The sequence below is a fragment of the Gymnoscopelus braueri genome (genome assembly GCF_963280865.1).
Source record: "Gymnoscopelus braueri genome assembly, chromosome: 17".
Taxonomy (NCBI): Eukaryota; Metazoa; Chordata; class Actinopteri; order Myctophiformes; family Myctophidae; genus Gymnoscopelus; species Gymnoscopelus braueri.
Window position 1 is genome coordinate 45,526,960 of NC_137617.1, and position 26,326 is coordinate 45,553,285.

General features: G+C 39.7%; 1 protein-coding gene across 2 annotated transcripts; it reads right to left on the bottom strand.

Annotated features, from left to right (window-relative positions):
• Window positions 1-1,416: 1,416 nt before the first annotated feature.
• LOC308105288 (GTPase IMAP family member 8-like) lies at window positions 1,417-21,132 on the bottom strand. Of its 2 annotated transcripts, XM_080455939.1 has the most exons (10): window positions 21,034-21,132; window positions 15,095-15,151; window positions 11,027-11,176; window positions 7,863-8,492; window positions 6,518-6,636; window positions 4,957-5,442; window positions 4,513-4,624; window positions 4,229-4,356; window positions 3,075-3,424; window positions 1,417-2,370 (listed from the first exon to the last, which is right to left on the bottom strand). In XM_080455939.1, exons 2-10 carry the CDS (start codon window positions 15,147-15,149, stop codon window positions 2,229-2,231), a joined length of 2,172 nt encoding a protein of 723 aa, XP_080312065.1. In that variant the 5' UTR covers window positions 15,150-15,151; window positions 21,034-21,132; the 3' UTR covers window positions 1,417-2,228. The 2 variants fall into 2 exon arrangements, with proteins under 2 accessions (XP_080312065.1, XP_080312064.1); XM_080455938.1 differs by having other exon boundaries at window positions 4,229-4,624.
• Between the last annotated feature and the right edge of the window lie 5,194 nt (window positions 21,133-26,326).

A 26,326-nucleotide genomic window follows, 5' to 3' on the forward strand; every position in this document is an offset into this window, starting at 1 on the left:
AAACTGTTCAGGCCTCGACGGACCCAAAATAATCACATTTGAACTGGGGACCCCCCACCCTGACAAGCACATGGATTTGTAGGCATTATATTTGGTTTGACTCGGTTACACAGATATATATTGTGAAAATAGCCGGAGTACAACCTCATTGTAGATCGGCTATTTTCACAATGTTTGCCTCTTTCTTATGTAATAATTGACAATTTGGTATTAAAAAGGTCTTAAAAGTGATTACATTTTTACTTTATTAATGTGATGATAACCTGTATATCTCTGCTGTCTGGCAGCAACCAGCTAACTCCAAACTGTTCATTTTTCAGGAAATGACAAAAACAAAAAAAAAGTGGATTTAGGAGGTTTTGTTCATCATTGATAAGTACAGCTGAATGGACCTCCAAGCTCACAATGAAGTTTGAGGTCAAAAGGGGGTGGAGCCTTGAGTCTGCTAAACCAGCTAACTCCACCCCCCTTTGGTGAACTTAGCTGGTTTAGCAGAAAGTTTGATGACCCAATGGAGTTAGCTGGTTTTGTCAGAAGCGCTTTTTAATACTTTTAATTGGTTCAATATTTTTTTAATCAACACACAGACGTAAAGGGTGTTCAATGGCCCTGATTTATGGAAAAAAATGCAAAAGCGGAAAAATTGAGTTAACTGGTTCCTGCCGGACAGCAACTGTATGTTGGTTTGTTTACTGTTGAGTGAGAAAACAATGTTGCACATTAAGCCAATCATCTTGGGACCCCTCAAAATAATTTGGGGACGGGTCCCGACCCCCAGTTTGGGAACCACCAGTGGTGTGTTCTACTGTGTTATGCTGTATATAGACTGCCCCAACCCTCCTGATTTCGTGTATAGAGGGGCGGGTGTATAGAGCCGGCGAGAGATTGCGCCTGATCCTAATTGGTTCACCGATCTGTCCGTCAACCCCCGCCCCGTTAACACAACATTACGAGCGACGCCCACTGCACTCTGGTTGGTTGGGAAATGAAACACTTCCTCATACCGAGTCCACCGACTCGCTGGGCCAGGCTTTTATTTTTTAGCAAAACTAAACAATAAAAGCCTGGAGATCGAGGCTATGCTGTATAAGGTGCAGATTGTTTTGGAAAAAAGCATATACAGTCTACTAACCATTTCATCCATTGAAAACACGCCATCGTATACCCACGACCACGCACATGTCGTGCAGGGAATAATTATCCTATACCCTCTGAAAAAACCTAGAACACACCACTGTGAACCACTGCTCTAGGGTGAGTGACCAACATGGGCATAACACCAAAAGGAGCTCAACTGACCTAATTCCCCCCAGATTTGGCTCCAAAATGGGTACAAATACATTCTACTGCTGCCACCAAAATGTGGAATGACCCATAAACGAGTTTGATGTGCAGAATAATTACCAAGTCAATAACTTGAATTTTAGATATGCTTTTATTTCAGCCAATGTAGGGTAACAGGTGATTATCCACTGCATACAGTAAGAATCAATCAAAATGATTTACGAAATAAAACAAATGAATGAAATGTAATGATATATAAAGACATTTTGTTGAGAACCAGTCAGCCATTCTTACCATGACTCCCTATCAGCTGACCCAGCTGACCCTAGAAACACAATAGCGATTTCGAGAATAAAAAAATAACAAAAGTAAAAAGTACAAAGCAGTTAAACAGAGCTGTGGGGATCAAAGCCAACATCTTGGAGGGATGTTGGGCTTATTGCATCCCGACAAGGAATCCACATACTTCTCAGTTTTCTTTTTTCTCAGTTTTTATAGTATCTGCATGTATCCACCCTAAATGTCTAGACTGGCCCGTTGATTTACAAGCACTGGCTCCACCAATACAACCTTACAGATTACATTTCCATAATATCATAGTCTAATTCCACCAATACAATCATACAGTTTACATTTCTTAAAGAGTACATTTTATCAGTGCAGCATCGACCATGACCCGGAAGTTATTCTAAAAAGTTAAGTATAAAATATATTACAATTATTAATATTTCCCATCATTACTTAATTTCTCTATTCTCTCTCTATTTATCTCTCCCTCAGCTACTTTTTCAAAGTGTGTGATATATTCCAGCCCCTGCTACACGAACATTTTCTCTCACACAACTCTCTTTTGTGATTCAGTTTGTTCATCTTTAACATCATCCTGTCTATCCCTCCTCCATGATCTATCTAGGTGATCTCTGCTGAGAACCCCCCACCACATCTTAGATGAAGTTGAGGACGAGTTTCTTGGTGAGGGTGTGCCGGCATTCTGGCATTAGTTTGCAGTAGCTGTCTTTGAAGGGATACTCTCCTTTGCCGACCTCCCGGTTTACTGCTGTCAGGACGCTATGGATGTCTTCTCCACTGTCAGGAAAACAGTAGAGTAGAACATCACATTCGGAAATTACTACTGAATTCCAGGTTGTACAATATAATCTATCACTTCTCAGTGCCTATTGTGTGAGAACTAGCTCTCAACGCTGGATAAATAATCTCCAGCCTACGTAAAAAATCTCCTCCAGCGCAAACTCTTGATATACATAACACACTGGGAAGTGTCATGTCTGATTTTCATGTCCTCCTCACCGCAGAACCATAGGATTTACGTTAAATATCAAAGTTCCCCTTCAAGACAATTTTGTTTTGTGCTTGTAATACTTAACAGTCGATCAGCAGTAGCGATACCCCACTTTGAATTTAGCGCTGGTGAAATGACTACGATGTGACTGAAATGTGACTGCTTCTTTCTGTCAACTCTGCATTTCAGGGAAACTATTTGAGCGGGACAATAAATATAAAACACATTATCTACACCATACACTTGGAAACATATTTATTATAATCAAAATTGTCTCCAGTTCATGTAGGATGTATTTAAATGTAGGCCAACTCCATCTGAACCCTTACCCTCCTAAGATGGCTACCCATTTGTGCCATGTATATCAATAGGTATCGGTGAAGTAAGCGTTCTACAAGAATAGATAGGCATTCATTATTTCTAGTGACATAAAGGCTTCTGAAGTATAGCCATGTGTCAGTGGTGACAGTTGTTGAAACCTCCCTCTCACCTGACTGCTGCTGCTTCAAGCTGTCTGCACAGCTCCTGGGTGTAGAATGAACCTGTGTCCACATCCCGTAATGTTCCGAATTCCTCTACGGCCGCCATGCCTATCAGGAAGTCTGCGTACGACGAAACTGACTGGCCCAAGGACACACTATCTGCCTGTATCCTACTCCGGGAATGAACGTGCTGGACGTAGTCCCCCTGGCACGCCTGGATGAAGAACAGCTTGGGCTTCCCTGCCAAGGTGGGAGCACTCTCACTTATGAAGGGCTGCTTCAATTCACGGAGAAACACCTGCCCACCGTCTGTACCCAACACGCATCCCTTCGCCCCATGAGTCAGCACGCACACCACCTAATGTCAGGGGCAGAATGGTTCATTAAGGGGTGTAATTTCACGATACGATACACGATATTGGGCTCACGATATCGATACGATATGATATATGGCACTTTTTTATTATTACAATATATGGGGGCAAAAAATCTCATGAAAATATATGGGGGGGGGGAAAGCAAATGCAAACAAATACTTCTTTTTTTGCATTATTATTATTGCAAAAACAAAATTACAAAAAGTTTTTTTTTTACGTTTTTCAAAAACGGCAAAATTATACATATCGTCGAGAAAACGTATCGCGATATATCGCGGGACGATATATCGGCACACCCCTATTCATTACTGTGTGAAGACAGGAATGCACAGTGAAAGACTGACTGACACTGAGTGACTCCCAGATCAGCCACAATACTAGAGGGAGCGACAACGATCTGGTTCCACCCACTTATAGAACAAACAATTCTCGTTCTACTACTGCTTCTTTCAAAACAGGCCTTAACAAAAACATCTACATTATAAGGAGATCGCGGGTCAAGGAGATCAAGGGGAGGTAAACGCAATTTTCCCATAGAAAGGTGACGTCATTCTCTGCCGACATTTTCTTTTTACATAATAGTTTTGTATCGGTTGATGATATGTATTATTGTGTTATTTTTATGCCATGTTGATTAATTGAATACAAGTCCCCATGACTTTTTTTGTGTTATCCTTTTAGCCCAAATGTCTGACTGTACCTTGTACTGTTTACATTTCTGTCTAATAAAGTATTCAATCAATACAAATAAAAAAAACTCTTTGGAGATGTTGAACACCACGTACCAAAGCATCTGCCTCTGTGAAATCTTGTTTTCCCAGGTCTCCCAGCACACAACGTATTTCACATGCTGTCTTGTTGTGGTGTACCTCCACCTTAAAGCCCAGCCTGGAGAACACCCTGTCTAGAGCCTCTGTGTGACACAATAAGGAAAGAGAGAGAGAAGCAGAGAGAGACAGAGATAGAGAAGCAGAGAGACACACAGACAGACAGACAGACAGACTACCATCATGTGTTGACTTTGAATGTAACACAAATAAGATCAGATCACCAAAGCAGGGATACATACCCTGATCTTCCTGAGTTCCGTCTCGGGTTTGTAGCCATTTCGCAGTGAATCTCTCGTTGTTAATGATCAAACATCTCCCACGTGGGTTACAAGACAGTGTGTAGCATTCTGTCTGCAGGGCACACACACACACACACAGAAAAATGTAATATTATGAATATGTCACAATGAATAACTAAAAAGGAAGCTGTATGTCATACCTACATATATGTTTTTGTTTTTAAAGAAAAATGACAAATTATGACATTTTAAAGAAAGATGTCAGAGATCACGATTATTTAACCCATTAAGACCTGAGGTCGATTCTACAAATGTATTTCTTTCTTATTCCCGCTCCTTTTCATTCATGGAATGTATAAAAAGAGGTCAATAATTAAAGAACTCAAGAATTGTTGTGTACAACCATGAGTGGAAACAATAAGAATGAATTAATGAATGTCTCACCTTCAAGTCTGAAGATCCAAAGTGTCCTCCGTTCCACATCACCATGTCTTCTATTTTCTCCATCAGCTCATCTCTGTCTTCGAACTGGCTGGGATGGAGAACATACCTGCAGCGACATTTCTCCAGGAGCCACTTCAGAGGTTCTCCTTCAGACTCGATGTACTCCTCAACACATCTCCCTCCCAGCCAGTATCCCCATGTGAACAGAACCAGAGCGTGCCTCCAGACTCTGTCCCCCAGCAGCTCCATGTGTTCCTCCACTGATCTCCTGTCAGCTTCAGAGAAACTGGAATTGACAGGAACATTCAACAGGACAGCGTGGGGTCCAGGAGAACACAGAGTCACACCGCGTTGAAGGACTTCTTTGATCTTCTGTGATGGAGGTGTAGTCGACCAGTCTGGACAGATCACCACACTCACATTTCTTTCACCATCTCGTCTCTGTTGTCTGACACATTCTGTCAGTTTAGTCTGGGCTTCAAACTCCTGGAATATGAGGTTTACAGTGTTTTAGTCATAATAATCAAAACATTCATTCTATTATGTCATCAGTGAAGAGTTTCCTCTCAACCTTGACATATTAACTCACTGACTTTATTATTCTCCATCACATTGTCTAACATTGCACAGGAACACTACAAAAATGTAAATAAAACAAGTCAGGGACTCTCAACCTGTGGGCCGTGGCCCACTGATGGGCCGTGAGGATATTGCAAGTGGGCCCCCAAATTGGCAAAACAGTTTTGCCAATTTTTTTTATTGTATAAGTCAGAAAGTCAAAAAATTTAAAAGTACAAAAGTATTGGTATCAAAATGTACTTTAAGTACCAAAAGTATTATGCAGAATGTCCCATTTTTTAAATGTATAAGAATCTTTTGAAAATAGCAGATCACAAAAGCTCACAATGCGTCGCATTGTGAGCTTGCAGATCAGCTATTTTCAAATGGCCGAAATGTATATAGGGCTGAAGTAGTTAATGTATGTTTTGTAATAATAATCAAAATTTACAAAGTAACTAGTAACTTAAGTTTTTTAATAATTGCAGTGGAGTAAAAGTATAATATTTGCCTCTGAGATGTAGTGGAGTAGAAGCAAAAGTACTGAAAATTGGACATACTCCAGTAAAGTAAAAAGACCTTAAAAGTACCTTAAGTACAGTACTTGAGTAAATGTACTTAGTTACTTTACACCACTGATTGTGAGCTTGTACTTGGCCTATATCGTATAACAAAGTAAAAAATAGGTGTGTGATGATCACTGACAGTTGATTGATTACATGATGATGTCTTAACCACTTAAGCTCCGTTTATACTTTGGCTATTTGTATAGCGGATCTGGAAGGTACCCATGCAGTTCGATCCCGGTCGAGTTAGTGTCAAAGTGTCCTTGAGCAAGACACCCCCAAGCCCAACTGCTCCCAATGAGCAGGTTGGTGCCTTGCATGGTTTCCTCTCTCTGCCATCAGAGTGTGAACGTGTGTGTGAATGGGTGAATGAAATGCACATTGTAAAGCACTTTGGATAAAGGCACTATATAAATGCATTCATTAATATTAATCACCTGTAATGGAGTTTGTCCAAACACGTTCTTCTGCAGTGTGACATCTCCAGCGCTGCTCCTCTGATTCTTCTCTCCACCTACCACCATCATCCTCACATCTGGTACGCTCCGATGTTCTCCTGAAAAACACAAACTCTACATTAACTTAAACCAGTGGTGTGTCCAGGGGTGGAACCCCTGTGTTATGACATAAAAAACACGTTTTCTTTTATCCCTTATTTCTTGAGCTTCACTGTACACAATTATATGCAATACCTGCCCCCAAAATGATTATTTAGCATTGAAATTCACGTTTTCCAAAAACAAATAAAAATAAAAAGAGCTGGTCAGAGTTGAAATATTTTTATGTCACGCCGGGCCTGGTGCATTTTTTTTAATATATATTTTTGAAACTTTTATTTAATATTTATGGCCCACGCCCATTTATACTGTATCAACTCCAGCACCATATTATAGCTCTGCTATCAGCGTATAAATTAAAGGCAACTGGATTCTGCCAAGCCCGCCCTGCCTGTTTGCGATTGGCTGAAATCGCAGCCCAGGCAGGGACCTCAGCAGAGCAGACACAGCTGGCTATCACTGGCCAGTGTGTGCTGGCTGGATACAGACAGGCGGAAGGCGCGGGGGAGAAATTGGGAGAAAAACGCATTGCGAAACTGTCGCAGCTTGTTTACTAAACAACCTATACATTTTAGCTGATAAATAGGTCACGTAGTTGTTCAACATTGATTAATACAGAGTCCTTTTTGTTTCTTCAACTTGAGTCTGTCAGGCACTGACACCTGATAACCTCTTCCCATTGGCTACTGTAAACGCTACTCAATGTCTGTGCAACCCGATCGCCAGAGGAAACGTTCTCTTTGAACGTTTTTGAAATTCCGTGAATAGACAACTGGAAAACCCGAAATTCCGTGCATAGCCGCCTCGCATCTCCCCCATTGTGACTAAACCATTTCGGAGGCGCGCAGTCTCAAGGGAATTGTCGCCACGTAAGGGGCCACCGAGCGAGCTAAAGCGAGCGAGTTGCCGTCACGAACGTTGCGACAATTCCCTTGAGAATTTCGGGGTTTCTAGGCGACTATGCACGGAATGACATGCACTGGATCCGTGCAATGTATACTAATTCTCTGGCGATCAGGCTGGTCTGTGACATGTCCTGTCCAGAGCCCCCCTAACAAGCTGTTTTGACCAGAAATACGGTATGTCATGGTAGAGCAAATATCATGATTTCTAGCGTGTCATGGGGTCTTTAATAATAATTTACCAAGATTGATAACAGACAGACAGACAGCAGACAGACAGACAAACACATGACAGACAAACAGACAGATTTTATAATCATCACCTTCAAACAGAGTTTTCAGAGCAGTTCTTCGTCTCTGTGTCTTGGTCATTAATGCCTGGGCATGCTTCACTATGTTACTCTTCCTCTCTGACACCTTCTTTGAAACCTCTCCATCATATTTATAGTGTCCACCTCCGTTTCCTGCCACCATCTCATCTATCTTCTCCAGCAGCTCTGTCACCTGACGAGCGTCATCTCTTGAGAGGAGGGAAATCAGGGAATGACTCTTCTTAGAGTTGAAGACATGATATCGGCTCCCACATTTGTCAAGAATCCAGCGGAGGTCTGCCCCTTGAGCCTCAATGTGCTGCTCAATGCTCGTTTCTCCCAGACCATCTCCATAGGTGAACAGTACTATGGTGTGACTCCAGACTGTGTCTGACAGAAGAGTCATGTGTTCCTCAACAGCTACTCTCTGTGCTTTGGTGAATGCTTCATGAATCGGAACCACCAGAAGGACAGCATGTGGATTACAGAGTGACACACTGTTCTGGATCTCAAGTTTGTCCATCTCTGATGTGTCCTGCAGTGGACTGTTGTAGTACCAGCCTGGTGAGTCCACCACGGTTAGACGTCTCCCTGGACCGTTTCCATGTTTTACCTCACACTGCGCTGACCTCTGAAGTCCAGCTGCATAAGAATCAGAATCAGTTTTATTGTCATATCCAGTGTTGGGCAATATTACTTAGGAGAGTAATTTGTTACTTATTGCTTATTACTCCTTTGAAAAGTAATAATATTATATTACTTATTACTTGGAATCAAGAGTAATATAGTACATATTACTTTATATTACTTTCCCGCGCCCCCCCACAAAAGAAAAGACGTGTACAGTTTTTTGCCTTTTAGAACTGAATCCAATTTAATGGAACAATAGAAAACAGTCAACAGTCTTTATCCTTTTAAGTATTTTGCTGCTGCAAATTCCATATTTGGAATTGGAACAATAATTATCCTTACAGGAACAACATCAATCTGAACTGCACACACTGGCTGCAGCCTCTCAAAAACTGAAACAATAAAGTAAACTTTTTGAAAATGTGTTAACCTTTTCAACATATCTTACACCAGTCAATATTAATTAGCCAAAGTGCAAGGGGGGAGGAGAGAGGAGAGGAGATATAGAGCAGTGGTTCTCAAACTTTTTCATGTCAAGGACCCCCAAATTGACACTTATTAGCCCCCGGACCCCCATTTCAAAAGATATGCCAGGGACCCCCATAAGAGAAGATTTGTTACGGCTCTAGCAGTGATTCTCAACCATTTTAATTTCAAGGACCCCCAGTTTGACATGCATTAGGGCTACAGACCCCCATTTAATGGCATTTCTATCACTTGGACCGCAATTTATATTGTAAAATCTATGTCAATTTAACTCTGAGAGTGTACAAATGGGTCCATTTGGTTCCATTTGTACACTCTCAGAGTTAGAGACCCATAAGGGTCCATTTGGTGCCTAATCTATCGTTTAGCTGGGGACCCCCTGGAACTCCCTCAAGGACCCCTGGAGGTCCCCAGACCCCACTTTGAGAACCAATGATATAGAGGAGAGAAGAGGAGAGGAGAGGAGAGGAACACTGTTTCCTCTCCTCATCAGCAGTTCGTTTCCCCGACCACCAGACAAGTGACGCAGGGGGACTTCTGAAAGGGCCATGCCGAAAACAGGTTGCTTTATTCGGATACAATGCGTGTCACTGCCTGCCCCTGCCGGTTTTCTGAATTTTTATTTTTAAATGGGCTCTGTCATGATTAATTGACCACATATATGAAGTTAAACAACTAATTTCTATCCGAACGATATCTTTTAAGTAAATTCCGTGCCTCAAAATAGAAGTTTGAGAGCTTTTTGAAGTTAAAAACAACGGAGAAATACACGACACAGCAGTCACATACGGGTCATGCACTACGTCATAACTGTGCGCAGGCTGCGTGCTAAAAAGAACTGATCTGCAAGCTAAAAAGCATCTCTGTTGACGTAGGTTGATAGCTTGTAGATCTGCTCTATTTCTGCACGATGTGACAACTTGCCTCTAGGAGAGACGGAGAGAGAGTACATATTAAACTAGAAAATGTGCTCCTCGGAGCACAAGTCTCCGCCAGCAGACCCGTGCTATTTTAATCAAATGAAATCACTTACCCTATCTTTAACCATAGTTCTCTAGGAATGTTCTAATTCTTACTTAAAATAGAACATGCATCTACTGTATCTAATGAGATACAGTAGGGTAAAAGATATATCTTTTAGTTAAACAAAAAAAGTTATTTGTTAAAAGGTGAATGTGTGATCTCAGCCTCTCCTGTCTAAGCTATTTATATATTTATATTACATATTGTGATGTCACGTGAAACTGACCAATGTTAGGTGTTCTCAGAGGGACACACACACGCACGGATGGGTGATTTGTACTGGAAGGTACTGTTCCAATCAAGACTGATTGATCCTGTCTTACCTCTTTTGGCTTTTTGAAGTGACACACCTATTTATAGGATTTTATTTCATCATGCGTCCCTCTAGCCAATCAAAAGCATTGCTGTCAACATATTGTCACGTTGGAATAACGTGTTCCTTCCACGCGCTACGTCTAACCAGGGAACCTCCCCCCTGTCGGGTGATAAGAAGCGGCCTGCTTGCTCCTCATGCATTGAAGGAGGCATGAGCTTCAGCTTGGGCTCTCCCTGGGCTGGCAGAGGGAGAGTAGCGCCCAGGATTACATAGGCAATTGGCACTGGGTGAAAAAAATATGGGTTACAAAATCGTGGGATAAAAATTATAAAAAAATTAAATAAAAAATCAATGAATGAGCAAAAAAGAAAATGACGCTCGTCATCAGTAACGAGTAACGAGGCCTTTTTTGACCGAGTAATATGGTATTATATTACTGTTTTGGCAGAATAATACCTTACTTTACTCGTTACTGGGAAAAGTTATAATATTACAGTAATATATTATTTTTAATTCGTTACTGCCCAACACTGGTCATATCACAGGTTTACAAGATAAAATGAAATTCGCTTTCGTACATCATTCCCATCGCAACGTTATTTCCATAGAAAGAAGAGGGGGGAGGAAGCAGAGGAGGAGGGGGGGGGGGGGTAAGTGGGAAGGGAGATCAAAAAAGAACAAAAAAAAGCCAAACAAGTTATCTACATATTTACACTAGTACCTGAGCAAAAAATATATGAAGCATCTCCCAGAAGGATGTTTTCTACTGTACTCTTCGCAGATACAACACGTCCTCCCAGAATGGTGTTTCCTGCTGAACTCTTCCCAGACAGACTCCTTCCCAACAGCAGAATCCTGAGGTCAGGCAGTCCTGTCAGATAAAAGCATTGTTTACTTTCAATTCAACACCTTTTAGTTTAACCACATTAACCATGATGTCCCTATGTCATTTTGAAAAGATTTTTTCAAAATGTTCCAAAAACTTTTCAAAATTTAAAATAGCCAATCTAAGCGCACAACACCTCATGAAGTAACATGTTGTGAGCTTGTAGATCAGCTATTTTCCCATATGTCTTTCGGTGTTCCTTTTATACCCATATGGAGATCTCTGTATCGGTCTGTCCATGTCCCTTTTATGCCCATATATAAAGAGGAGATCCCTGATGTCATCATCAGTATGCCCGTGTCTTCAATAAAAATGTAAGACGCGGGCATAGTATTATTATTATTATCAGTAGTATTTGAAGCCCCAATGCGTTCCTTATATTTTTGTGTAGTCCTATTGGCGCATTAAGGAGTGAAAATGACAGAGCGGTAATAACTGACGCCTATCTGTGAGAAAGTGTTGTCGCAGCGCGACGCGTTGGACTATCACTGTTGCGAACAGTGGACTATCAAAAATCTGTATCATGTGTTTTTATCACGTGGGTCCAGAGATTATTTGTGCCATGTGTTGTGATATTTGGGGGGGGAAAAAAATTATATGACCTACGGTTCAAGAGTTATAGGACAAATAAGTTTCAAATCAGGTCAGATCATCATGTCTAACAGGTAAAGAGCAGGAACATTAAAAGAAGATAAACCTAAACCTTCAACAGAATGTTCCTGTAATGACATATAGTGCAGGCAAACAGGGCTATTATTTTAAATCAAAGAATTCAAGCAAAACATAGGATTTTATGCCCCATGAAAAAGTAGATTTTGTTCATTTGAGTCACTCACTGGAAATGTAATATACTTCACGGTATCATCCAAAATCATTAAGTATTTAACTGTACCAGGCGGCAAGGAAACTCCACTGGATATGAAGTAGAGCCCGACCGATACATCGGTGAGCCCGATGTATCGGTCATTTTGGACCCTGATGTCAATATCGGACATCGGTCATTATTTCCCCCGATGTTCCGATGTTTTTGACATTAATATTTTCACTGATTGTGCAATTGCTGCGGTAAAAAGTGTTTATATTTGTTTACGTGAAATCCACAAAGATTGCTAGTTTTTCTCAACAATCTCTCAATAATACTGGGTGAGACTACCTGGGTGAGACTACCACTACAATGCCTTCCAGAGAGACCTATGAGCTCAATTAATTAATAAATGATATGAATGACTCGACGCGAGGCTCGTTAATTTATGGATCATGCAATGGTTAGGTATATAAATTATATAGCAGATTTTTATGGGCATACTACAATTTTCTAAGCTACTTGTATATCGCCAAAGAAATATATATATACATCTGTCAGAGACGTTAAATTAACATCCCAATGGCGTTTCTGAGCGGAGGAGGTGCTGCTACGCAGTCCCACGGTGAATACCAAAACGCTCGCCCCAAAACAGTCGCCCCGGGGCAAATCCGGCGGTATTCACCTGACTGGTATTCCTAAACGTAACCTCAGTAAACTATGCCTAAACCTACCTAACCTTATTTCTAAACGTAACCTCAGTAAAACTGCCTAACCCTAAACTTAGTTCTAACCTTATCATCAAACAAATACAAGAACCGTTGGTCCGTCAAAAAGAATGGGGGTGAGCGTGTTTTGGGGCGAGTTTCATTTAGTTTCACTAGGCTATCAGACGCGGACAAGATGGGCAGTCAGATCATGAAGGGATTCCTCTTACAACTTTGTAAAGCATTACGCTTACCTTGGGCCGTTCATTAAGCTCTCAGCGAGACTTTTTTCATAACTAAAATACAAGGACACAGTTTTGTTGTGCTCAAAGCCTGAGTTACTCGACACTCAAGTTTTAGGACCTCATCTCCTGGAGCCCGTAGTTTAGAATAGATCCCATTGTCCGAAGGGACAGCTGTGGGTTTTATTGGTTGTTGTTGGTTGCCAGGGCGATTTCACAACCAATCGATGGACGGGGCTCTGCCTGGCCTCGTCTGTTGCAGGATGCGGTGACAGCGTCGTGTCAATGTAATATGAAAACAAAGTAAATCAATTGATTGACCAAAGCCCAAATCCTATTTTTAGAAGTGCACTACAGCCCTTATCATTATGTATGAGGCCACTTTATTTATTATACAACTTGATTCTTGTCAGAATCAAGTTGTATAAAAATATCCTGTTGAAATTTTATACAACTAGATTCTGCCAAGTCTCGTAAAAGACACACTGTGATTGGCCAGTAGTCAGGAAGCGTACCCCCTCTACTATGGCGGCCGCGATACAGACGCCCCAGAGTCAGAGGAGGCTATATGTCTATGGTAGGCCTAGTAGTCACGCTGGGCAAGACCTGGGCTGTTGGTTGTCTAGGAAGCGACAACCGGAAGTGGCTGAATTTGGCGGAAGTACCGCCCAAAGAAATGACGTTGATGCTTTACAAATCTGTTTACACTGTCTGTGAATGAAAGTGTTGTGATTGGTCGAAAAATATAGTTTCCAGGGGAAACACGTACGACGGAAGTCCTGCCCTATATACACTTTCTGCTTTAGGTCGTGACCAGGCTCTTCTCTTCGCAGATGAGTGAGGCTGGGAACGAGGCTAGGTAGTAGTAGGGTAGGGTATAGACCAATTATTTGTTTACCAACATTGAGACTGGATGCACAGGTGATTGTTTCATGCAATCAATTCTCAACCTGTTGTTTTGGGGTGCGCTGGTTTCAGCACACCCCAACCCCCTCTTGTGTGTTGGCTAGTGAGGCGCGTCCTAGCGAGACCTGACAGAATGGGTTTCATTGCGCGCATACTGGTTGCACGCATACTGGTTCTTATCAGTGTGACGTCGTCTGTTAAGGGGTCTATACTTCTAAGGCTTCTGGTTCTACTGAGTGAAGCCCGCCCTCGCTGCCCTTCCAGCCAATAGCATTTGTTTCCGGTTACTTTTTGCGACCGGAAATTTCAAGTTGGTGGATTTAAACTAGCTGAAATAGTGGCTCCGAAACATATACAGACTCCAAAATATATACATTTTTTTTTACAGCCTATGAACTGTAGTACTCATACCTCTAGGAATGCTTATGAGAAAATAAGCCTGCTTTGCATTAAAATAATTATGAAGGAAATGGTTCATTGACATTTCTAGCCCTTCATAATGTGTTAGTACATGCTCACAGTATGGTGTTGATTTTGACATAAAGTACAATGCTAAAAAGAGTAAGATGATGTTTGTCCGAAGCAGAGAAGACAGACAGTCAGCTTTTCCTGACTTCTATCTCTCAGGCACTGCCCTTAGTGTCTGCTGTGAGATTAAATATTTGGGCCATATAATATCAAATGACCTCTCTGATGACAAGGACATATATAGAAAGCGTCGGAAGCTGTATGCTCAAGGGAACATGCTGTGTCGCAAATTTAGCATGTGCTCAGTACCGGTGAAGATTTCACTCTTTAAATCTTTTTGTACACCTCTGTATACTGCCCACCTGTGGTGTCGCTACAAGCAAGGCAGCATCAGACGACTCACAGTGGCTTATAATGACTGTATGCGGCTGCTGCTGAGAGCTCCAAGAAGCTCCAGTGCAAGCCAGATGTTTGTTAGTGTTGGGGTACCCACCTGCTCTGCTGTGCTACGCAATCTTATGTATAGATTTTTGTGTATGGCATCTGAGTCAGTAAATGTCATCATTTCTGTCATAAGTAACCCGTTACGTAGTTCTGTGAGGTTCTCCTCTAGACTGTGGAACCATTGGCGCACTTGTCTGTATGTTCGAAACTGAACATGGTGGAATTCTTTTTATTGTATTTCTTTTTCTATTATTGTTATATTTTGTATGGTGTTTTTATTTGTGATATGGATCGCCCTTGGGTCTGAAATAAAGATTGCATTGAATTGAATTACCTTTCAGCCCTCCTTCTCCCGGCCGTGGTCTCTTTCTGCTGGAATCAAACTGCATTTCTGTTCCACAAATAAACATGGGGAAGCAGCATTTAGTTTGTATGCACAACATATCTGGAACAAACTCCCAGAAAACTTCAGGTCTGCTGCCACTTTTATTTCTTTTAAAACAAATTAAAGACCTTTCTGTTCGCTGCCGCCTTTGATTGAGTTATTTTCTTATGTTCTATTTTCTTTTCTCCTCTGCACTGTAACTATCTATTATTTTGTTGTATGCATCCTAATGTCATTTTATAATTGTATTATTGCGTTTCCTTTGCTTGATGTTTTGTGTAAAGCACATTGAATTGCCTTGTTGTTGACATGTGCTTTTACAAAGAAAATTGCCTTGCCATGCTGGAAACCCACATGCATTACATTTTGATCAATTGGTCAAGTTATCTCATAATAATAAAAAAAATAAGGTGAGTGCATCAGCTGCAACTGCTATTTCCACTATTAATGTTTTTTGGAAAGTATAGAGTTTTTTAAATATGTAATTTCCATGTATATTTAGGTTATTTGTCATATCTGCCCTGTGCAACTTCAAAGCCTGGAAGCCAAACAGATTTTTTTTTCTCTTTTCATATTTTCCAGTGTTCAACGACAAAAATACAATTAATCGTCACATAAAATGTCATAATCGTGACAGCCCTTGATGCTAAATTGTTAACTGTCCACTACTGTATGACACCATGTGAGAAAAAAGAGAAAAGCACACATTAACGTTCACACTCATTTAAATTTCAACAGTTAAGTCATCTACAAACAACAAACATGAGCTGTATGTCATGATGACAAACTGTTAAGTGTAAAGTTTAAGTTGCTGCTCCCTTCAACACTTCAATGTGTTACAGTAATAGAGTGGTCTTTGGTCGCCACCTTGTGGCTTTAATATGCAATTGCATTTATGCTGTTACATTATGTGTGTCCAGCTAATCACTGAGTTGCATGGCTTTAGCATCACTGCAACATCAATCTGTATCCTGAAGTCTCCCAGTGGTGGAAAAAGTACTACATTTTTTCACTTAAGTAAAAATATCAATACTACAAATATCAATACTACAATAGAGGAATACTAAATATATAAGTCTTGTAATAAAAATGTACTTGAGTAAAGGTATTGGCATCAAAATGTACTTAAAATAGTTAATATATCATATATCTAGAAGTTATCATATATCTAAAATGTATAACAATCTTGTGAAAATAGAAGATCTACAAGCTCACGTGTCGGATCGCGACGCGTTGTGAGCTTGTAGATCTGCTATTTTCAAATAGCCAAAGTTCAAATGGGGCTGAAGATGTTAATGTATGTTTTGTAATAATAATCAAAATCTACAAAGTAGTAACTTTAGTTTTCAAATAATTGTAGTTCAAACAGTGGCAATTCTTTCATTTTCTCTAAAAATTATAAAAAAAAGAAATGAAAAACACGGCCCCCTCACGCATTAGGAAGAAATATAAGTCCCCACGGGCCTGTTTCACGAAACCTGTATTAGGGATAAACCGGGTTTATCCTGGCTTAAATTATCCAGGATCGGTTTCACGAGAGCTGACTTATCTCTGATCTACATCTCACTTGTAGATCTTTGATTTTAGAAATTAGAAATTAGAAAATTATTCGAAGTGTTTATAATTATTCACATCGGGTCACATGACGTCTGTTTACTTCCTGGTTTCCATTAGGAGGGGATCAGTCTATTTTCTCCATTGACTTACATGCATTCTGCTCATCAGACACAAGCCAACTAACGTCTTATTTCGAAAGGTAAAGTTATTCTAATACCGTGTGCTGTATTATTATCTTGTTTTCTTGATGATGTTATTGTTCTTTTACATCTTACCATTTGGAAATTGACTTCAATAGATAGATTGAGAATGCTAGCAATGTTACCTGCCTGTGTAGAACACATAGGCTTATTTTAGCATTTCCTTTTTATACCAATATATATACTCACCATACAGTGGTGTAAAGTAACCAAGTACATTTACTCAAGTACTGTACTTATGTACGATTTTTAGGTATTTTTACTTTACTGGAGTATTTACAATTTCCAGTACTTTTACTTCTACTCCACTGCATCTCAGAGGCAAATATTGTACTTTTCACTCCACTATTGCATTGTGAGCTTGTAGATCTGCTATTTTCATAAGATTTTTTATACATTTGAAAACTGGGACATTCTACATATGTACATAATGAGTACTTTCTACTTTGGTACCTTAAGTAGCCTACATTAACATTTTGATACCAATACCTTTTAGTAAATTCTGAATTTCTGACTTTCACTTGTAGCATATATATATATATATATATATATATATATATATATATATATATATATATATATATATATATATATATATATATATAGAGAGAGAGAGAGAGAGAGAGAGAGAGAGAGAGAGAGAGAGTGAGAGAGAGAGAGAGAGAGAGAGAGAGAGAGAGAGAGAGAGAGAGAGAGAGAGAGAGAGAGAGAGAGAGAGAGAGAGAGAGAGAGAGAGAGAGAGAGAGATTTTCCACACTTATTCGGCGGTGTGGATGGCTGATATCATGATCACAACGTCTTTTAGAGTTGTTGTTGGAAGCTGTTTACAGCATTAAGGACTTTTCAGATGGGGCCTAATAATTTATTTGGAATAAGAGGCATCATGCTGTTGCTGCGCAGTGCCAACTGCCAACGCAGTTTCAATTTGACCGGCATAAAATCGGAATTTATGACAGTGACCGGCCGAGCACCGATCCAGCCGGTTTGACCTAAAACCGGCTTTTTTAATCGGCGACCGATTAGTCGGTGCATCTCTAATATATATATATATATGCAACAAGTGAAAGTCAGAAATTACTTGAGTAAAAGGTATTGGTATCAAAATGTTAATGTAGGCTACTTAAGGTACCAAAGTAGAAAGTACTCATTATGTACATATGTAGAATGTCCCAGTTTTCAAATGTATAAAAAAATCTACAAGCTAACAATGCAATAGTGGAGTGAAAAGTACAATATATTCGTGTATTTCACGAAACCTGGATTAGGGATAAATCGGGTTTAATCAGATATCCTGGTTTAAATTATCCAGGATCAGCCATGAATCGGTTTCACAAAAGCTGAGTTATCTCGGCAGATTAACTTAGCCAGTAAACCTGCATATGTTTATCCATGACTCGGTTTCACGATAGAAAATTGAAGCAATCCTACCTTAGTTACCATGGCAATTTAGCTGTGAAGTTAGCCTGGTCCGGACCAGGCTAACTGCCGGGTTTAACTAATCCTATTGCCTTTACTGTTCATTAAGCAGTCAATCTGATCACAAACCAATGAGTTTTTCCACAATTATTCAATTCTTATGCGAAAATCGAAGATCTACAAGCCCGAAAATAAATTGTCTTATGGTGGCCGGGGGTTCACGGGGGCTACCGGGAGTCGGCCGGGGGACCCCCTGTGGACCCCCGGCCCGCCGTGTACCCCCAGACCCCCATGGACCCCGTGTACCCCCGAACCCCCGTTGACCCCCAGCTCCCCGTGTACCCCCGGACCCCCGGATTATGGATTAATGATTGTATGAGGTGTGTCAGAAAATGAAACAATTAAAGTCAACGGTATGTGAGTGACCACAGTGGAAAATGGTTCAGAAAAAGAGCAAAACAAGATGGCATGTCATCTGTTGAGAAGGAGCACTGAGGCAAAGGAGGGCAGAACTGGACAAGTAAAGCTGATTTTCGTCAATTAAGAAAAATAGTTTAAATTCAATAATAACAATAACTACAATAACACTCCACAATCATAATCCATGGATCCACAGCCTCACCATCAGACCTCCTCCTCACCTCTGATCAGAATTAGGCACCTTTGCATCAAACTATTGTGACACTGCATTCCTTTCAATCCTGTCATGCCCTTCATTAATCACTCATCATGTACATAATTATCTGTTTTGACACTCAAGTATTCTTTTCCATTCTTGGCATATAGGGCAAGCTATTCTTGCCCTATAGCTGCCAGTATATAGAGGACGACTTCACAGTCTCCAGGTTTTCTAAAGTATTACTGTATTAGCTAACCACTTTAACCCTGCCATTTTAGCCATTATAGGCTAAAAATAAAATAATAGTAGATAATAGTAATAAATAGCTGATCTACAAGCTCACAACAAGCCTGAAATTTCAGGGCTTTCCCCCCAAAATAATTTAGATTTTCTTTGAAATCATATTTTGGCTCGTGGCTTGTTTTAAAATGTGTAGTGCAGTGGAATAGAGTAGACACTATGACACATCAGGAGTGCATTAGTGCTGTATACATTTAGGGCTAGGACTATGTGTTTCTGGTAATATTATTGATCACCTGTTTTGCATGTCTGTGGCAATATAAAATATTGATGGAAATGCCCATCACAAACTGGCATGGTGATGATGACCCCTGAAATGGACGCTTATGGCTCTGTCATTCCATTTGTACACTACAATCTCAGAGTTAAATGAACATTGAAGATTGTATTTATTTTACAGTGTAGATTATCCCAGAGTAAATACATTTATCTCTATCAACATTTGCTGGACAAAAACTTTGTAACTCAACTTGAGCTTGGTTAAATGTTATGACACATGCACAGTGGTGGAAAAAGTACTCACATTTCTTACTTAAGTAAAAGTATCAATACTGCAATGTAGAAATACTCTGTTACAAAGTAAAAGTCCGGAATTAAAAATGTACTCGAGTAAAAATACAAAAGTATTGGCATCAAAATGTACTTAAGTACCAAAAGTAAAAGTACTCATTATGTAGAATGTCCCATTTTCAAATGTATACAAATCTTTTGAAAATAGCAGATCTACAAGCTCACAATGCATCGCAATGCATCGTGAGCTTGTAGATCTGCTATTTTCAAATGGCCAAAATAGGGTTGAAGTGGTTAATGTATGTTTTGTAATAATAATCAAAATCTACAAAGTAACTAGTAACTTAAGTGTTCATAATAATAGTGGAGTAAGAGTATAATATGTTCCTCTGAGATGTAGTGGAGTAGAAGTCAAATTGAAAATACCCCAGTAAAGTAAAAATACCTCAACATTGTACTTGAGTAAATGTACTTAGTTACTTTACACCACTGCCTATGCAAGTATCTGACCACAATATACAGTAAAAAATAATAATAAAAAAAACACACAAAAACCCCCACAAGTTTTAATTTCCAGAAACGTTCTTTTCCACTAGACAACAAATATGCACGTTTAAATGATTAAATATTACTCTTGGCTTACCTCGGATTGAGTTTTAGATTACTCTTAGCTACTCTTAGCTAGCCGGTTCACATGACGCTCGTCTGTCACAAGCGTCATGGAACCACTTGTTCCTGGTTTGCGAATGTTTTACATTTACAACTGCTACATCTACATAAACGTTCAGATTTCAAATATAAAGTGCTGACCCTCAAGCCACGGATGTAACCAGTTAAAGTGCACCGGTCTAAGTACCCGTATCTTCCGTATTGTTCAATAAAAAGCTTTTTAATCCGATCGCCGGCCATTTTCTCCAATGCTTTCAACAAAGCGATCCTATCGGTTGGGAGGTGTATTGCACACTGATACATTACAAAGAATACAAAATAAATGGCCGTCGATCAGATTGAAATGCTTTTTATTGAACAATACGGAAGATACGGGTACTTAGACCAGTGCGCCTCAACTTGTTACATTTGTGGCTTGAGGGTCAGCACTTTATATTTGAAATCTGAACGTTTATGTAGATGTGGCAGTTGTAAATCGCAATCGTAAAAAAATCGCAAACCAGGAACAAGTGGTTCCATGACAGTCATGTTTCAGGGCTAACTCTTAGCTAACCTCGGATTGAGTTTTATATTACTCAGTTTAGCTTGTATTTAGTTTTATATTACTCTTATCTTACCTCGGATTGAGTTTTCCTCGATGGAAAAGTGTTCAATTATAGACTTTCTTCAGTTTCCTGTCAGAGTTGAGCAGCATACCGTTTCCTCTTCTCTCTTGGCGCGGAACTGACAGGAAGAAACTGACTGGATGTTGTGAAACGGATGTAGCTACATGATTGGATGGCTGATTTCTCTGCATTCTGGGAAATGTAGTGAAACGTAAATAAATTCTGAAAGTAGAGAAAAGCCGTGTCTTTAAGGGTCTTAAATACCGGTATGGTATCCCATTCCAATCACAATCATACATAAATGTTCCAATGTGATCTGTTGGTGGTTTAAGGTGTTTTATTAATCTATCATTTAGACTTCAAGTGAACGTTGTAGTTGTATGTCTTACCCCGCTACATAAATGTAAGGCAGACCAAAGTGCAGGGTATAAAAATAGCAATTATTTTATTAAAGAAAAGCTTACAAAATGGTACTTTCATTTATGTGCATCTATAGAAATGGTTGATTGATTGATTGATGTAGTTTATTTAGTAAGACATGAGAATAGTACATGACAGTACATAACAGTACATGGAAGTACAAATTCACAATACAAGGTCTACTAAACTGGAACTCTCATTAAGCACTAAGCTTGTTTAAGATGAGACCCCCATGCACACAAATCATGATGAAATATAAGAGGCAGATAGATATACACACTACTATACAGAATGTCATACAATCAGCTTTCAGGTTACTGGTATGAAGAGAGAGAAAAAAAATATATATATATATATATATATACAAAAGAGGAAAATGAAGGAGGGGGGGGTAGGGGGGGTAGGTTAAGACTTAGACAGGGGCCATTTTCGAATTGCAGCCTCCTGAAGGTGTATCTTTAGGGCAGTTTTGAAAGTGAGTAGGGTTTTACACTCCTTTACTCCTTTTGGTAGGGCATTCCACATTTTTGATGAATAGCATGAGAACGAGTTCATTCCCTTAGTTGAGCCAAATCTGGGTTGAACATGATTTGTGGAGCTGCCTCTGGTGTTATGATCATGGACTGCATTAACATTTTGGAAGTATTTTCACAAATACAGGGGGATCCCAATGTTGTGGTGTATCTTGAAGACCAGGCCCATAGCAAGTTGCTGTACTCTGTCCTCAACCCTAAGCCATCCAATCCTAGCAAAATGAGCAGGGGTTAGATGGGTTTTGTGATTGAGGCCAAGAAGTAGCCTTACAAGTTTGTTTTGGGATGTTTGGAGACTTGTTTTTAAGGCCTTGGAGGTGTTGTGATACCATGAAGTGCATGCATAATCATAATGACCTTGAATGAGGGCCCCTGCAAGAATTTTCAGAGTATTCTTACTGACTAGACGATCAATCCTCCACAAATAGCGTGTTGTTTGGTTGACATTTTTGATCACTTTTTCGGCGTTTTTGTTACCAGAGAGGTTTGCCTCCAAGATGGAGCCCAGGTAGGTAATTTCATCCTTTCTTTTGATGACATCATCACCCACTTTGATCGTGAAACTCTCTGCCTTGCTAAGGTTAGGACTGGACCCAAAGAGGATGGATTCCCTCCCTTCCAGGTAGGATCTCATCCAGTTCACTGACGTATCATCAAAACCTATTGCTTTGAGCTTATTGATCATAATTGGGTGATTAACGGTGTCAAAGGCCTTCTGGAGGTCCAGCATGACCATGCCGCAATATTTGCCCTTGTCGACATCTTGTTTGATAGAGTCGTTCAAATAGAGAAGGCATGTGTCAGTGGAGTGGTTTGTTCTGAAACCAGATTGGAATTTGTAGATTAGATTTTTTTCCGCAAGATACTTATCGACCTGTTCATAGACTATTTTTTCCATGACTTTCGAGATGGAGCTAAGAATAGAAATAGGGCGGTAGTTGCCAGGGTCTAATTTGTTTCCTTTTTTGTACAGAGGGGTCACCCTTGCTTTTTTGAAATCGTTGGGGACCCGTCCCTGTATGATGGAGAGGTTTATTATGTGGGTAATGATTGGAGCAATGGAGTCTTTTAGAAATTTGGCGGGGATATTGTCGAGGCCTGTGGCTTTGTGTTGATGAAGAGCATTCAATTTTTTAAACACCTCTTCTGTATTCACAGGGGAGAGTTTAAAATCATCTTTGCGTACACCCTGTTTTTCGTAAAATGAGTCAACATACTCCTCATCATAGCACCCAGAGTGAGGGGGTAGTTTTTCAACCAAATCTGAGGTTATGGTCGTGAAGAATATGTTGAGGATTTTACTCACTTCATGTTTGGATGTGAAGAGAGTGTCATTCACCTTGAGGCTTATGTTTGTAAACCTGGTTTTCAATTTCTTGCTGCAGCCTAGTAGGTTGTTGAATAGCTTCCAAAGCTCTCGTGGTTTGCTTTTATTTTCCTCAATTTTGTCATCGAGGAAGCTTTTTTCTGCTAATAGGAGCATGCCATTAACCTTGTTTCTTAGCTTGTTTCTTTTTTAAAAGTGTTAAAGGGTTAAAAGTGTTTGAGCAAATATAAAGGGAAGACTGGTACAAAAAGTAAAGTAAATCAAACATAAATCAAAGGGAAAAGGAACAGCGGTCCAACAAGTGCCGCTTGTTCATAAGGTGGATCTACAATCAATGACAAAAGCACATTGGTCAGTTTATAATATGCACATGGCATGATCTATCACATCAACACAATATAATAACATGCACTAATGCCATCTACAAAATGTCACAGGTACATTACAATAGGCAAACCAATTAAAGGAATACCTTACCATATAGCTCTTAAGTTTATACCTCTCAATGGTGTCACACAGGCAAAACCTCCCTCTCAACAGGTTATACACACACCACAGAACAGGCCCCGTCTCCACCTGTATATTTCTTCCATTTAAATGCCTATATGTAGACATGACATCACTTCCTCTGCCTCCCTCTAGGGGCTACATATGTCAATATGAGATTTCTTATATTCTATTCTATGGCTCTATTTCGTTCTTCAGCATGTTACAGATGATCCAGATGACCCCCAGGATTCCTTGGATGATAACGCAACTCCCCATATAGACCACGCCCATTTCTACCTGACTAATTTCTCGCCATTTAGCGTTTTCTTCAAAACGCACTTTGATGCTACTTGTATTTTGTCCAAAACTCACAACATCGGTACACATTATGTCTGTGGACACGTGATCAAGATGTACTGTCAGATTTTTAAGAATCCATTCAGATTGACTATGATTGGCTTGCAAAGTTTTTGGGAGGGGCCTGTTTTGCACACAATACAATTGATGATTGCAGCATTCGATTGCCATGACATTTTGCATGCGTATTCACAATATACCAGGGAGGAACCTCCACCCCAAAGTTTTCAAATCAACCTATAACAGTCACATTTTGCCCTATAACTGTTGAACCAAAGGTCACACAGTCAAAATATTTCCCCCCCTGGATTCCTTAGCTCATGATGCAACTCCCCATTTAGTCCCTGACCGTGCCAGCTAGATTTCCCACCATTTTGCGTTTTCTTCAAAACACACTACAAGTGGTACATTTATATACAGTAGTTTATGTATTGAACCAAAGCACTTTACATAGATTGTGCATTACATTTGTCCATTCACACGGCGGAGAAAATCATGCAAGGCACCAACCTGCTGCTGCACATCGGGAGCAAGCTGTCTTGAGCGTCTTGCTCAAGGACACTTCGACACTAACTCTAGGGGAGCCCGGAATCGAACTGGGAACTTCGCAGCCACTCTACCCCTGGTTTCACACAAATCAGTGGACATTATCTCTGAAGTCATGTGATCAAGATCAGTTAGATCTTTTTCTCAATTAGGGGTCCAGGGACCCCCAGGGGTCCTTCAGGGGGTCCCAAGCAAGTTAATAGCATCAAAATCAGTTTAAGCACTTTATTAACCTAAACATCAGCTATTTGAAAAAAGCTAATCTAAGCTCACAATGTGTGAGCTTTGAACTAGGCTATTTTTTTTTATCTTGGGAAACATTTTGACAACACAAATCTTTTATGGGGGTTCCTGGCACAAAATGTTTTCGGATGGGATCCATGGCCAAATGCATATTAATTTGGGGGTCCTTGACATGAAAAGGTTTGAGAATAATCTACCGGATCAAAAACAGAAGACAAATAAATGGTTAAATATTCATGGTTGATTCCTGGATGTTGGATGAACATAATAATAAGAGTCTCATTCTCTTCTTTCATGATTTGTGTGTGAAGAAACTGAACAAAGGATTTAGTTGAAGTCATCACATACTCATCATCAGTGAATACTGTAGGCTACATTTATTTCTAGATTACGTGCTTCTAAAACTATGTGAATTAATTTAATGTATTTACATAATAGGCACATAAGTTAATAAATCAAACCCATAATACACTGATACTTAATGTAATTTATGTAGAATGTTAAATATGGGACATACACACAATAACGGAGGAGGCTCTTCTGAAGATGATTTGTACTTACATTTATAACCCCAGCATACACATTTTATTTTAATATCAATGCAATGCTGTATTAAAAATGATAATTTCCCTGAATTTAAAAAAGTATATCACTAATAGTGAAAATAGCAGATGTACAAGCTCACAACATGTTGCAATGTGAGCTTATAGATCTTCTATTTTCACTACATTTGAAATATGGCTTAAGTGGTTGATGTAGCCACTTTCCCTTCCTAGAAATGTAGTGGAGTGAAAGGGCCAACAAATACAAATGCCTAAGTAAAGTATATACTCTTACTGCTCAAGTCAATGTACATTGTTACTGTCCACCACTGCATGACACAATGTGAGAAAAAGAGAAAAGCACACATTAACATTCACACTAATTTGAATTTCAACAGTAAAGTCAAACCTCAAGCAACAAACATGAGCTGTCATGATGACACACTGTTATGTGTCAAGTTGCTGCTCCCTTCAACACACTTCAATCTGTTACTGTAATAGAGTGGTCTATAGTCGCCACCTTGTGGCTTATAATGGAATTGCAGTTATGCTGTTATTTGTCCAGTTAATCACTGAGTTGTGACAACATACAGTACTTGATCAGGTACTCATGAAGTGCATAATGTGTTCATAAACATGACTATAGTGTACAAGTATCTGTAATATATGACGATACTCTACATTTTATTAACTGTTCAATTTTACGGTACATTCTATTATTGTAATGACCTATTTTAGTTCCTTCTTTTAACACACTGCTCTCTGTAGACAAGACACAAATAGGCCTAAAAGCAGATACGGAAACGGTGTGTATGCCTGAAAGTGATTAATGTGTGCAACTTAAAGGA

Excerpts from the sequence above, each read along its gene's own strand:
- LOC308105288 (XM_080455938.1), bottom strand. The coding sequence starts at position 15,149 with ATGCAGTTTGATTCCAGCAGAAAGAGACCACGGCCGGGAGAAGGAGGG. Across the intron at positions 11,177-15,094 it reads GGGAGAAGGAGGGCTGAAAG|GACTGCCTGACCTCAGGATT; the intron begins GTAATTCAATTC and ends TTTATCTGACAG. Across the intron at positions 8,493-11,026 it reads TTCATATATTTTTTGCTCAG|CTGGACTTCAGAGGTCAGCG; the intron begins GTACTAGTGTAA and ends ATTCTTATGCAG.